General features: G+C 39.2%; 3 protein-coding genes across 3 annotated transcripts; 1 reads left to right on the top strand and 2 right to left on the bottom strand.

Annotated features, from left to right (window-relative positions):
* Window positions 1-1,715: 1,715 nt before the first annotated feature.
* Window positions 1,716-3,438, bottom strand: LOC149111258 (uncharacterized). Its single transcript, XM_089292226.1, has 2 exons — window positions 3,296-3,438; window positions 1,716-2,894 (listed from the first exon to the last, which is right to left on the bottom strand). Exons 1-2 carry the CDS (start codon window positions 3,334-3,336, stop codon window positions 2,183-2,185), a joined length of 753 nt encoding a protein of 250 aa, XP_089148352.1. The 5' UTR covers window positions 3,337-3,438; the 3' UTR covers window positions 1,716-2,182.
* A 2,132-nt stretch (window positions 3,439-5,570) lies between these two features.
* On the top strand, window positions 5,571-7,827 carry LOC149111257 (uncharacterized). Its single transcript, XM_089292509.1, has 2 exons — window positions 5,571-5,739; window positions 6,131-7,827. Exons 1-2 carry the CDS (start codon window positions 5,699-5,701, stop codon window positions 6,831-6,833), a joined length of 744 nt encoding a protein of 247 aa, XP_089148635.1. The 5' UTR covers window positions 5,571-5,698; the 3' UTR covers window positions 6,834-7,827.
* Window positions 7,828-13,174: 5,347 nt separating this feature from the next.
* Window positions 13,175-14,506, bottom strand: LOC149111256 (uncharacterized). Its single transcript, XM_089292261.1, is given in 1 exon segment — window positions 13,175-14,506. A coding segment is annotated over 1 exon segment (798 nt). The 3' UTR covers window positions 13,175-13,708.
* Between the last annotated feature and the right edge of the window lie 362 nt (window positions 14,507-14,868).

Genomic DNA, 14,868 nt, shown 5'->3' with positions numbered 1-14,868 from the left:
TCTTACGATTCGTTGCGTGTACGAGCCATTGGCCAAGCGATTGGCCAAGTTATTGGTAGCCGTGCATGGTCACTTGGAGCACTGACAATCTATCTTAGCTCCATGTACCAAGTTTCTCCTCTTTTTTTTTTTTTTTTTTTTTTTTTTTTGCCCTCGGCTGGGTAATTATGCGATATTTTCTACACAATAACTTCAATTGCCGAGCATGATAATACCGCACGTGGCTCCTACTGCCAATGACGTACTTAGAGAAATATTCCAGATCATCTGGGTTTTTATTCCTTAAGATCTGCTTTAGATTGATTAATCAAACGCTTCTCTACGCCCGGACAAGCATCTCGATGCAAGATCAAAGTTTATTTGTGATGGCTTTCATTAGGTAAACAAGACATTTACGTCTGCTCGCCGCGCTCAACATCCATTCGTAGGCACTTTGGTATCTTTAAGTTCAGTTCGTAGATCTGAACTTGGTTCAGGGGGAGAAGCAGAGGAAAGTTCATGTTGTGTAATTCGTTCATCATTGCAGGATTACTTGATTTATCGGCATTCCCCGATTTTGGCTGCTCACGTTTTTCTCCTGCCCAAGTCTTTGTTCACGTGTGTTTAGACGTGATAGATAGATAGATAGATAGATAGATAGATAGATAGATAGATAGATAGATAGATAGATAGATAGATAGATAGATAAATAGATAGATAGATAGAAACTTTATTAAGAATGTCATCAACCACCTAGCTGGGGAAAAACTCCCCTACTAATACGGGGACATAACAAAAACGAGTTAAATTAGAAGAAAATACTAAAAAAAAAAAAAACCTATAGCTATTTACAATAGTGAAATTTAAATCCAAGTTAAAATATGTTATGAGACTATGTACAGTGGATTTTATAATACAATAATACGTACTTAAAAAAAAATTCTTTAGGAGGAGCAGAGCGGACAGCCTCTGCAGCCATCATCTAATAATGCATCAAGATTGTTGAGATTTCTGATGTTCGTCTTAAAAGTGCTGAGAGATGTGGCCTCTCTCATGCTCTTTGGTAATTTTGACCACAATTTGGGTCCTAGATATCTGATCGAGTGCTTACCATATTTCACCGAGTTAAACCTTGTCATTGTAAAGTCAGATTGTTTTAAGTTATACGTACTAGGGTTATTACTGAAAAAATCACAGAGATAATAGGGGCATAACTTATGTTTAACTTTATACATCAAAGTAGATCCCATACATAATGACCTTGTTTTGTTCCAGATTATTGGCGTCAGCTGAGTCCGCCATCATTTGAAAGCATCGGGAATGACTCGAACGCACTATTTACTTTTAAAGCACTGTTAATATCGTGACTTCATTTTAAAGCTTCTCTCATGTTTCATTCGCCCTTTCTGGTTTATTTTTCATTTCATATCATCGACATGTCACTGAAACAGATTATGACGCTTCTCTGGCCGCAAAACGAAGAACCCTAGTGAGAGTATGTGAGGAATGCTAGGAAAATTTCCTACCATTTCTCTGCGGTATTTACAGTAGAAGCCCCGTGTTTCCCGTCATGGTTATGAAAAGAACTGTTGTTGGTGACTGACGTTTCGATAACCTGAGCGGAAGTCATCTTCAGAATCAAGTGAATAGCGTTTGTGACTCGATGCTGTGTACATGAGTTCGGAAAAAAAAAACCTTGTATTTGAAACACGTTGTAACCTTTTAATTCAAATGTGCCGTTTAAATTACATTGTGGTAAGTTACAAATATCTACATGACTTACAACTTATTGAAACAGACCAGAAAGCAACATAGAATTAAATTCAAATATTTATTTCATTAATTCACCTCATTCTTGTAATTACACCAATACTGGAGTGCACAGTTAAACATCAAAATACTTACAGCCAAACAAAATTTATAGTACATTAACTCACCTATGCATTTGCTATGAACTGTTCTGAAGATTAACAGTATTAATAAAACATGCAACACGCAGTTCATTCCTTTCAGTTTCAATAAGGAAGAACCGACATACAAAATCTTACAACTATTATGTGGCCGGTTGACACCAGAACCCAACTTTTACTTTCGACGTAAACAGAAAAAATAGCAGAAAAAATATATAATTGCATACTTCACGAAACTCTTTAAATTAAGCTATTGGCTCTTTTGACAGTGTCTATAACTAGATTGCAGTTTCTCATGCATCAATACTGCTCGTCTTCTGATTTGGTTCCTCGTTTTCTTCGTTTGTTTCCCTGGTGATGGTGATGTCATCTGAACTCTTGCAGGACAACATGGCTGGATCACGTGATGCTTTTATAATCAGCAGACCATCTTTTGACAAGCATGACGTCACCGATCTGGGATCTACGTCATCGGGCAGCACAATACAACGACTGTACGTTTTACGTGACTGATGACGTTCAGATTCCTGTATTCCAGTGACGGTTAGCATATTTCCACGGAGATGGAGCTTGATCTCTTCTGGTTTGAAACCATTAAAATCCAACTTGGTCTCAAATTCACCGTCGTTTGCTTTGTCTTCCTGTTGTTTTATGCCCTCGATGACGAGAACACCGTTATTAAGGTTAATTCGTGACGTGACAGTTGTCGGGTCGACACCTAGAGGAAGTTTGAAGACTCTCATGAACTCGCTTTTATCGAATCCATCTTCTTGTTCGCATTGATGTTGGCAATGTAAGATGATCTTTTCGCTATCTACCTCGAGCGAGATTTCTTCAGGTTGGTAATGCCCAATCAGCACACAAGCGATCTTTATTGTTCCCTGGTGAGGCTTTTCCATGGCTCGTTGGGAGTTTCCTTTTTGCTGTTCGTAAGCGCTACCTAGAACGGCTTCTCTCCATAAATCATAGAAAATGCCATGGCCTCTAGGAGCTCGGTTGTAGTAACTGCAATGGGGAAAAAATGACAAAATGAATTGAATGCTAAGTGAAAACAGAGCTATAAATCCTCTTGACAAATAATAATTTCCCATCGCTGTTAGGTCCCTAAAAATTTGACAAAGTGCAATCTATTTTGTAATGTATATAGTTTTTAACAGTAGTGGCTAAAAGTTTGAATTTGGATTTTAAACATTCTGTTGAATTGTATTTCTAAATATTACGCTGTCCAGCAGAGCTCTAAACTTCTTGTAAAATGTCTTCAGTTTCAACCACAAACCAACTCTCCAGCATGGACAAGGGTAAAAGATCAGGGCTAAAATCTTCCTAAGCCATTGCGATAGTAAATTTTCACAAAGGGCATACTACTGATGGAAGCTCAATCCCTTAGAAAATGATCTTAAATTTACCTGTATGGATCGTAGGTAGGAAATCGGTTAACGAGAGGCATATTGTCTTGAACTTCTTTTATATTTGTCTCTTCTTGTATCTAACTCCCGTGAAAATTTTCTGAACTGATGACCGGTCAGATGAAAATCTCCTTCTATACCGACGATCCTGTCCTAAAAGTTACTAAAATTACTAAAATTAAACACTTAGTCAATGCTTCGTAAGAATGACAGATAACATATTCATTTTCCTGACACAATGTGACCGGACAAAAACGGTTTCAATTTCATTTTGCTCTCGAAATTTCCGAAAAAGATATTTATGATACTGAGTTAGCGGGAGGTCCGTATTGACAAATATTGGTCGAGTTTTGTATGTGCGTTCTTTCTTTCTTTCTTTCTTTCTTTCTTTCTTTCTTTCTTTCTTTCTTTCTTTCTTTCTTTCTTTCTTTCTTTTTTTTTCAGGTCCATCGACCAAACCGCACGCGAGGACCATCGAATTTAAAACGGCTCTATAAATTGATCCATCTCCAGGGTGCATTCTCGGTAAACGCGGCCGCGAAATGTAAGCATTTATTTAAGTTTCTCACTTCGCTTTTCTGAACATTTACCTGAAATTGTCCACCAAATGCAAACATGAAGTTGCAAGGATTTCTGCTCAACATAATGTTTCTTTTCTTTTTTTTTTTTTTCTTTGTAGACTATCCGTCAGCGGTCCATCTTGCAAAATAGCGGTCGGTATTGCAAAATTTGGACAGCTAAAGAGATCCGACCAATTTTACAATAACTCTCTAATTTCTCGCGTGCTGATTGGCTCATTTTTATCATCAATAAGAGTACAGACGGATAATCAAGTAGTTTACTGCGGAACCACTCGCCTGCGGTTCGTGGTTCCACAGCCACTTTGACAATGTTTTGACGCTACTTATCATCAATAAGAGGACAGACGCATAAAAAATGACGTCAATTTGTTAATTAGAACTCTCCATTTCATCAGGAACCAATTCAGCCATATAATAAAAAAGAATTAAACCAACGAACCACTGGTTAACTGTCATTAGCCCTTAACTGTCAGAAAGACACAACTCGCTAGCACCATTTTAGAAACTTCATGGGAGAGCAAAAGTAACTGATCTACTTGGCTTGGCTATTTCACAATAATTTTTTAAAACTGAACGTTCGCCATTTTAAAACTTTCTAATCACCACTAATTAACTTAAATTAAACATCACATAATACATTGAGCCGTGACACAATTTAAATTGCGCCAATGATTCCAAATAATCTATCACAATCTTTAGATAGAATCGAATTAGGTGGTCGAGATGGCGTGACGCTATTTAAATTTAACTTTTCAATAACAGAGATGAGAATTGTATATTTAAATCGAAACATTACACAATGTACATGATGATTGCATATTTAATTCAACCTTTACAAAAGAGAAATGATGGCTGTGCATATTCAAATTAAACCATGGCATTATTGTAATGATAATTACATAATTAATTGATCAAATTAAAACTAAGCCATAATAAGAACATTCGTCAAACAGAAATAATGCAACAAATATTAATAATGACAAGGAGCTCCTGTAATCGGACCAGAAGCCCAGGCAACAAGGGAACAGTTGACGGCCCAGGTTTAGTATGAGAGATGGAGATTCCAGATTATGGGCTCCTGCAATCAAATATTACGTCTTTAAAATGAACAAGAACGAAACACCTACAGTATTTAGGTAGCACAGTGAAGTTAACATTTCAGCACACGATTTTTTTCGAGACTCACCAGAAAAATCTAAACTACATCTGCTGGATTTACTGAAAACCCCAGGGTGAATTAGGAGAACATCAACCAATCAAAACTAGCATGAACATTTTTTTACGATCGAGAGGTCCAAAAATTTCACGTGCAGCAACACCAAAAGAGTACATGTCATGTTGCTTAGCTTCTTCAAAACCAGTTCTTACAAGAAATCTGAAAATCTTATGAAAACTATCAAGGGTTTTTTTTATAACCAATCGAGATTGTGATCCGTTTGTTAGTTTCACCTAAATTCCACGTGTCTGAGCGGGCAGCCGGAAACCCTTATCATGCCAACAAAGTTTAGTTTTCACGGTAAGCTGTCCAGTTATTTATTGTTTAATTCTTTATCTTTTTCTTAGAAATTACCCGCGTCAGCACAAAAATGAAAACGAAATAGTTTTCGCCACTCTCACTGAGTCATGGTCAACATGTTTTCTGTCATACTGACGAAGCATTAACTTAGTGTATAATGTTACTAATTTCAATCGTTTCAGAAGAGAATCGTCGGATATATAAGGGGGTCTTTAACTGAGCGATCATAAGTTTACAAAGTTTTCAAGGAAGCTACAAGCAAGATACAAGAAGAGACAAATATCAAGAGAAGAATTTCAAGACAGCATGCCTCTCGTTAACCGATTTCCAACCTACGATCCATACAGGTAAATTTCAAATCATTTTCTGAGCCTCGGTAGTATGCACTTTTGTAAAACGTTTCGATCGAAACGGTTCAGGAAGATTTTTAGCACGGATCTTTTACGCATGTCTATGCTGAAGAATTGGTTTGTGGTTGCAACTGAAGACATTTTACAAGAAGCTTAGGGCTCTGTTGAACAGCGTACAAAATACATTTACTCAACAAATAAAATGTTTAATATCCAAATTCAGAATTTTAGCCAGATTTACCGTGAACAAGATATGTCCATACATTACAAGAAAGGTTCTACTTTATAAACTTTTAAGGGACCTAGATGCGTTCAGAAAATGTTATGGGTGAGGAAAATATATTGCTGTGTCTTTAGCGTTCAAATAGTTCCATTTTTCCTATTGCAGTTACTACAACCGAGCTCCTAGAGGCTATGGCGTTTTCTTTGATTTATGGAGAGAAACTGTTCTAGCTGGTGCTTACGAACAGCGACAAACAAACTACCAACGAGCCATGGAAAGGCCTCACCACGGAGCAGTAAAGATCGCTTGTGTGCTGATTGGGCATTACCAACCTGAAGAAATCTCGCTTGAGGTAGATAGCGAAAAGATCATCTTACATGGCCAGCATCAATGCGAACAAAAAGATGGATTCGATAAGAGCGAGTTCACGAGAGTCTTCAAACTTCCTCCAGGTGTCGACCCGACAACTGTCACGTCACGAATTAACCTAGATAACCGTGTTCTCGTCATCGAGGGAATAAAACAAGAGCAAGACAAAGGAAACGACGGTGAATTTGAGGCCAAGTTGGATTTTAATGGTTTCAAACCAGAAGAGATCAAGCTCCATCTCCGTGGAAATATGCTGACCGTCACTGGAATACAGGAATCTGAACGTCATCAGTCACGTAACACGTACAGTCGTTGTATTGTGCTGCCCGATGACGTAGATCCCAGATCGGTGACTTCATGCTTGTCAAAAGAAGGCCTGCTGACGATAAAAGCATCCCGTGACCCAGCTATGTTGTCCCGCAAGAGTTCCGATGACATCACCATCGCCAAGGAAACAGAGGAGGAGGAAAAACAGAGGACGGCCGGCGCTGATGCCTGAGAAATTGTAATTTAGTTATAGACATTGTTAAAAGAGCCAATAGCTTAATTTTTAAACTTTCATGAAATATGCAATTATATATTTCTCTACTTTTTTTCTTATCAAAAGTAGTTAATTTCGTCTGACGGTAAAGATAAGTTTTGTTGCCGATCTACCGGCCACATTATGGTCCGTGAGATTTCGTAAGATTTCGGTTCTTTCTTGTTGAAAATGAAACCGTATTTCTTTGCTTTATTTAGAAAATACTATTTTCAGAACTTTATGTCAATTTGGGGCAGTTAAAACTGTAAAATGTTAGAAGAAGAAGTTTAAGCTGTGCTTTTGTCAACAAAGACCGTCGTCCTAATTAGCATAATAACGTGAAAATAACGATGCACAGAGAAAATAATGATATATTCCACTTACCTCGCGACATGTCGACAACTGGATGTTCCACGATGCCTCATGTTATATTTCCAGTATGTTTCAGCCACATTTTCGGTGTACGAAATCACTCTCAGACATCGCCACGGTTAAGCAGATTTCAACTCTCCGAAGTCCGCTTCATAATATCTATCAATATTATTTGTCTTTCGTCTCATGAGCCGCCGTTTACAAGAAGTTTAACAATTTGCTGAGATCCTAACTGACCCAGAAGTCTGTTAGCAGCCTTTAAAATCCTCCTCTTAATCGAGGATTCTCATCAAGAACTCGTTTAAGCTCAGTTCAGTTTTTATCTGTTGTGCACCCGCCATTATTCCACAGATTGCGTTACATTTGATAAATGCACATTCCAACGGGTAGGGGTAAGGTGGGTAGGAAGTGAAAATGTAACCGACATTAAAGCCATTTTAGGCAATTCCGTGGCTAAACTAGTAACTGGCTTTCCCAGAATGGTTTGAACATGAGCTTCTGCTTGCAGGCATTTTCTAGGGTTATTTTTGCTGGATAGGTGTGTAGGTGGGGGAGGGGGGTCGTTTATTAGAAAAAAAAAAAGAAAAAAGAAAAAAGAAAACGGTAGACAGTATCAAGTCAAAAGATTATGATCTGTGTTTCTTCATCAGCTTCATCAGTTCATCAGTGAGGCCCTATTAGGGGTTTTCAGGATACTGGATTTTTGGGTAAAAAAATTAATAGGATGCAAGAAAGTTAGGGGAAAAATTAATGGGGTAGAGCATGTTTAGATCAGATAAAGCGGAACAGTTGTGTCTTTCGCTGCCGGAAGTGCCATCAAATTTTGCAAAAGACAACAGACTGACGAATAGTGCGCAGGAACTAATGGTAAGCGACGTACGCGTTTTATTGAAACTCCTTACATTTTCTTAGCCGTTTCACTTTTGCGTCAGAAAAGAAAATGCTCAGAAAATTACCGAAGGGCAGTTAAAGACGGTGCCTTCTTTTTTGTGGGCACACGGTCTGTGCATTACGTAAGGCATGGTATATATAAACATCAGGCGCACGCTTGGGTTGGAACTAGTGACGTAATTAACTACCCTACCAAGCGTGCGACTTAAAAAAAAAGTCCTATTGTGGCCGAAACAAATTTCGCACTAAAATTACGAGCCTATACTAAAACCGGGATTACCAGAAAAGCAGCATATCGCTAAGCACTAACTGTGAACGGCCTCCAACTGAAAAACTAGCTTTTATCGTATCCGTAGAAAAAATCACACTGATATTCAACTGTAGATGGCATAATGCGCGCGCAAAACAACTGCGAGAGACGTCAATGTTTAACTTGCTTGGGAAGTAACAGGAAAAAATGTAACGGACACCGACAAAGTTTTCGAAAGGATGAAACAACTCATTTAACTTTTGAAAAAGGGGTGATTACAGCTACATTTTATGGTATGAATTGGAAGTGGCAAGCCTATTCAACAATACATTAGTTTTTGGCTGTGAGGAAAAGTTATGTAGACTGTATTTTGGCTAAGCCAGAGGAGTGCTGTCCAGGGACGCTCAAAGCGCTGTTGCGACGATTCTGTCATTAAATACATATCAAAAGAGGTTTTTATGTTACCACTTACCACGTAGTTTAAAGGTGTTTTTTTAATATGTTTAGTTTTCTGCATGTAAAGGCGAACCTTCAGAGATTCTGTGAAGAAATATCTTTACCTTTTTTTCAGAAAAATGCTACCAGTAGCTCATTATCTCGGAAAAATTAATGACTACCCCCAGTTTTCTGTGTGGATTCTAATAACCCTGGCTAAGATCTACTTTTTCCACGTTTTCTTAATCTGGCGGAAACACGTTTGTATTTTGTAGGCACCATTCGTTATGAGCTTGAGGCACCCCACAGCCGCTAATGTAGTTCATTTCTGTGATGGAGCACAGCTGTATGCCTGCACAAGACTAGTTTTCGACCCTATGCAGGGCACTTGAAAATACCCCCATCTATCAAGCGAAGCACTAATGTTGACGCTTAGCTTTTTAAAGACATTATAGATGCGTTTAAGGCACACAAGTTGAATGAGTCATAAGCAATTGGATGAGTTAACTGACACTTGTCAAAAATATCTGCGGCTTGATTCTCAGCGGCTGTGGTGTCTTCTTGGAGGACCTTCTCCTGTCTGTTTCTGAGCTTTGAAGCCGTTCTCGAGAGGAAGGATTAAACGGGGCAAGGAGTCAGGAACTCATCAAAGGTGGACCGCCTAATTCTAGCCTCTTCTTTTGAGCGCCTCATCTTTTGTGCTACAGTAATTGCTTTGACTTTTATGGCCGTCTCCTGACCCGAGAAAAACTTTTCTCCAAGGTAGTTTTTTTGTTTTTCATTGAAACGAGTGGCCTTTGTCGTCATTTTCAGGGCCCAGCCTTTAGGTTTAATTTCTTCAGCAGGGACTGGAAGAGTAGAATTTGCTAGGACAGGGTGAACACCACGATTGTCGCTATATCATATTTTGGCCTTGTCAAATAGGGTTTCCCTTTCAGGAACAAGTCAACATGAACCGTACTGTAAATTGTTCTTCAGTAATTTTCTGAGCATTTCCTTCTCTGAGGCAAAAGTGGAACCGCTTAGAAAAAGGAGTTTCAATAAAACGCCGCTTATCACTACTTCTTGCGCACTACTTGTCAGTCTGTTGCCTTTCGCAGCATTTGATGACATCTCGGGCAGCGAAAGACACAAGTATGATGCTGAACAAAAAAAAAAAGTAAGAGGCTTTTTATCGGGGTTCTATCCGTATTCTATTTGTAACAAATGAAAATTCTCGTCAAAAACTAATCGCTGTCAATGAGATTAGGATAGTTGTTTACAAATATAATGTGGACTATTGTGCCTTGATCTCTTTGCAGACACAAAGGTTGTCATGTAAGAAATTCATGTTACACGGTACAGAATTCGGGACACATTTAGTTCTCTGTTTATTTCTCCAGCACCGTCTTTATCTATCTATTCAGTGTAACAAGTGTGGGCTTCGAAATCACTAACAAGGAGCTCCGTTTCCTAACCTCAAACCCCTAAAATCTGATACAATCCTTTCATATTCCGCCGCGTTATAAGTACTAAGAGTCCAGAATAAATGCTTATAGCAGTTGACATACTTTTATTTTATCCTAAATAGCAGACCATTGTTGAGGCCCCATAGTGGGAGGGGGAGGGGGGGGGGGGGGGGGTGTCGGTGTATCCCTTATCCTATTAATTTTTGTCCTAAATATCTTGTATCCTGTTAAATCCAGCTCAACGATTTCCTACTCAATTAGTGTCCTGTTTTATCTGATCTAAACATGTTCTACCCCATTAATATTTCCCCTAACTTTCTTAGGCGACAATCTTCAACCTAAGCATTGTCCAAAGCGACAGACTGCCACAAGTGAAATACACGTGTGTAGATTTGAGAAAGGGCCAAATATAGCATCTTTATAAAGTCCAATAAACATAGTTTGAGATGCCGACACCAAAACCGCGAGTTTGGTCCATCTCTAAACGCACGAGAACTTACTAGAGAAAAGAACGTTGTTATGGGCGAGAATCTCTTACCCTAGCACTGTCCAAATCGATAGACTTCTACAAGTGAAATATACATGTGTAGATTCGACGGAAGAGCTATAAGTAGCATCTTTAAAAAGTTTGGTAAGTATTGGTTGGGATCCCTGCAGCTAAAACGCGAGTGTGGCGCATCTCTAAACGCGCGAAAACTTACGAGAGAAAAGAAAGTTGATATAGGCGAGAATCTTGCACCCAAACACTCTTTAAATCGATAGACTTATACAAGTGAAATACACTTCTGTAGATTTAAGAAAGGGCCAAATCTAGCATCTTCAAAAATTCCACTAAGCATAGTTTGAGATGCCGACACCGAAATCGCGAGTGTGGCGCAATTCTAAATTCGGGAAAACACGCGAGAGAAAAAAAAAATGGGCGAGAATCGCCAACATTGTTTAAAGCGACAGAGTACCACAAGTGAAATACACGTGTGTAGGTTGAGAAAGGGCCAAATCTAGCATCTTTAAAAAGTCCAGTAAGCACAGTTTGAGATCCAAACACCAAAACCGCGAGAGTGGCGCATCTCTAAACGCGCGAGAACTTACGAGAGAAAAGAAAGTTGATATGGGTGAGAATATCCAACCCAAATCGATGGACTTCCACAAAATAAATACACGTGCGTAGATTTGGGGGAGGGCTAAAAGTTGCATCTTTAAAAAGTCAGGTAAGCATTGGTTGGGATCCCCGCTGTTAAAACGCGAGTGTAACGCATCTCTTAACGCGCGAGAACGTACGAGAGAAAAGAAAGTTGATATAAGCGAGAATCTCTTACCCAAGCACTTTCCAAATCGAACGACTTCCACAAGTGAAATACACGTGTGTAGATTTGGGAGAGGGTTAAAAGTAGCATCGTTAAAAAGTTAGGTAAGTTTTGTTTGGGATCCCCGCACCTAAAACAAGAGTTTGGCGTATTTCTAAATGCGCGTGAACTTACGAGAGAAAAGGAAATTAAGTTGATAGGGGCGAGAATCTCTTACCCAAGCACTGTCCAAATCGATAGACTTCCTGAAGTGAAATACACGTGTGTAGATTTGGGGGAGGGCTAAAAGTAGCATCTTTAAAATGTTAGGTAAGCATTGGTCGGGATGCCCGCACCTAAAACGCGAGTGTGGCGCATCTCTAAACGCGCGAGAACTTACGAGAGAAAAGAAAGTTGATATGGGCGAGAATCTCCAACCTAAACACTGAGCAAATCGACAGTTTTCCACAAGTAAAATACGCGTGTGTAGATTCGAGGGAGGGCTTAAAGTAGCATCTTTAAAAAATTTAGTAAGCATAGTTTGAGATGCTAACACCGAAATCGAGAGTGTGGCTGATCTCTGAACGCGCGAAAACACGCGAGACTCTTACGATTCGTTGCGTGTACGAGCCATTGGCCAAGCGATTGGCCAAGTTATTGGTAGCCGTGCATGGTCACTTAAAGCACTGACAATGTATCTTAGCTCCATGTACCAAGTTTCTCCACTTTTTTTTTTTTTTTTTTTTTTCCCCTCGGCTGGGTAATTGTGCGATATTTTCTACACAATAACTTCAATTGCCGAGCATGATAATACTGCACGTGGCTTCTACTGCCAATGACATACTTAGAGAAGTATTCCAGATCATCTGGGTTTTTATTCCTTAAGATCTGTTTTAGATTGATTAATCAAACGCTTCTCTACGCCCGGACAAGCATCTCGATGCAAGATCAAAGTTTATTTGTGATGGCTTTCATTGGGTAAACAAGACATTTACGTCTGCTCGCCGCGCTCAACATCCATTCGTAGGCACTTTGGTATCTTTAAGTTCAGTTCGTAGATCTAAACTTGGTTCAGGGGGAGAAGCAGAGGAAAGTTCATGTCGTGTAATTCGTTCATCATTGCAGGATTACTTGATTTATCGGCATTCCCCGGTTTTGGCTGCTCACGTTTTTCTCCTGCCCAAGTCTTTGTTCACGTGTGTTTAGACGTGATCCCATACATAATGACCTTGTTTTGCTCCAGATTATTGGCGTCAGCTGAGTCAGCCATCATTTGAAAGCATCGGGAATGACTCGAACGCACTATTTACTTTTAAAGCACTGTTAATATCGTGACTTCATTTTAAAGCTTCTCTCATGTTTCATTCGCCCTTTCTGGTTTATTTTTCATTTCATATCATCGACATGTCACTGAAACAGATTATGACGCTTCTCTGGCCGCAAAACGAAGAACCCTAGTGAGAGTATGTAAGGAATGCTAGGAAAATTTCCTACCATTTCTCTGCGGTACTTTCAGTAGAAGCCCCGTGCTTCCCGTCATGGTTATGAAAAGAACTGTTGTTGGTGACTGACGTTTCGACAACGTGAGCGGAAGTCATCTTCAGAATCAAGTGAATAGCGTTTGTGACTCGATGCTGTGTACATGTGTTCGAAAAAAAAACCTTGTATTTGAAACACTTTGTAACCTTTTAATTCAAATGTGTCGTTTAAATTCCATTGTGGTAAGTTACAAATATCTACATGACTTACAACTTATTGAAACAGACCAGAAAGCAACATAGAATTAAATTCAAATATTTATTTCATTAATTCACCTCGAGCTCATTCTTGTAATTACACCAATACTGGAGTGCACAGTTAAACATCAAAATACTTACAGCCAAACAAAATTTATAGTACATTAACTCACCTATGCATTTCCTATGAACTGTTCTGAAGATTAACAGTATTAATAAAACGTGCAACACGCAGTTCATTCCTTTCAGTTTCAATAAGGAAGAACCGACTTACAAAATCTTACAACTACTATGTGGCCGGTTGACACCAGAACCCAACTTTTACTTTTGACGTAAACAGAAAAAATAGCAGAAAAAATATATAATTGCATTCTTCACGAAAGTCTTGAAATCAAGCTATTGGCTCTTTTGACAGTGTCTATAACTAGATTGCAGTTTCTCACGCATCAATACTGCTCGTCTTCTGATTTGGTTCCTCGTTTTCTTCGTTTGTTTCCCTGGTGATGGTGATGTCATCGGAACTCTTCCGGGACAACATAGCTGGATCACGGGATGCTTTTATCGTCAGCAGGCCTTCTTTTGACAAGCATGACGTCACCGATCTGGGATCTACGTCATCGGGCAGCACAATACAACGACTGTACGTGTTACGTGACTGATGACGTTCAGATTCCTGTATTCCAGTGACGGTCAGCATAATTCCACGGAGATGGAGCTTGATCTCTTCTGGTTTGAAACCCTTACAATACAACTTGGCCTCAAATTCACCGTCGTTTGCTTTGTCTTCCTGTTGTTTTATGCCCTCGATGACGAGAACACCGTTATTCAGGTTAATTCGTGACGTGACAGTTGTCGGGTCGACACCTGGAGGAAGTTTGAAGACTCTCATGAACTCGCTTTTATCGAATCCATCTTCTTGTTCGCATTGATGTTGGCCATGTAAGATGATCTTTTCGCTATCTACCTCGAGCGAGATTTCTTCAGGTTGGTAATGCCCAATCAGCACACAAGCGATCTTTATTAGTCCCTGGTGAGGCTTTTCCATGGCTCGTTGGGAGTTTCCTTTTTGCTGTTCGTAAGCGCTACCTAGAACGGCTTCTCTCCATAAATCATAGAAAATGCCATGGCCTTAAGGAGCTCGGTTCTAGTAACTGCAATGGGGAAAAAATGACAAAATGAATTGAATGCTAAGTGAAAACAGAGCTATAAATCCTCTTGACAAATAATAATTTCCCATCGCTGTTAGGTCCCTAAAAATTTGACAAAGTGCAATCTATTTTGTAATGTATATAGTTTTTAACAGTAGCGGCTAAAAGTTTGAATTTGGATTTTAAACATTCTGTTGAATTGTATTTCTAAATATTACGCTGTCCAGCAGAGCTCTGAACTTCTTGTAAAATGTCTTCAGTTTCAACCACAAACCAACTCTCCAGCATGGACAAGGGTAAAAGATCAGGGCTAAAATCTTCCTAAGCCATTGCGATAGTAAATTTCACAAAGGGCATACTACTGATGGAAGCTCAATCCCTTAGAAAATGATCTTAAATTTACCTGTATGGATCGTAGGTAGGAAATCGGTTAACGAGAGGCATATTGTCT

The sequence above is a fragment of the Orbicella faveolata genome, unplaced genomic scaffold, assembly GCF_042242905.1.
Source record: "Orbicella faveolata isolate gen_17 unplaced genomic scaffold, um_ofav_v1 contig_24, whole genome shotgun sequence".
NCBI lineage: Eukaryota > Metazoa > Cnidaria > Anthozoa > Scleractinia > Merulinidae > Orbicella > Orbicella faveolata.
This window is presented reverse-complemented; position numbering and strand designations above follow the sequence as displayed.

Excerpts from the sequence above, each read along its gene's own strand:
- LOC149111258 (XM_089292226.1), bottom strand. The coding sequence starts at position 3,336 with ATGCCTCTCGTTAACCGATTTCCTACCTACGATCCATACAG. Across the intron at positions 2,895-3,295 it reads CCTACCTACGATCCATACAG|TTACTACAACCGAGCTCCTA; the intron begins GTAAATTTAAGA and ends TCCCCATTGCAG.
- LOC149111257 (XM_089292509.1), top strand. The coding sequence starts at position 5,699 with ATGCCTCTCGTTAACCGATTTCCAACCTACGATCCATACAG. Across the intron at positions 5,740-6,130 it reads CCAACCTACGATCCATACAG|TTACTACAACCGAGCTCCTA; the intron begins GTAAATTTCAAA and ends TTCCTATTGCAG.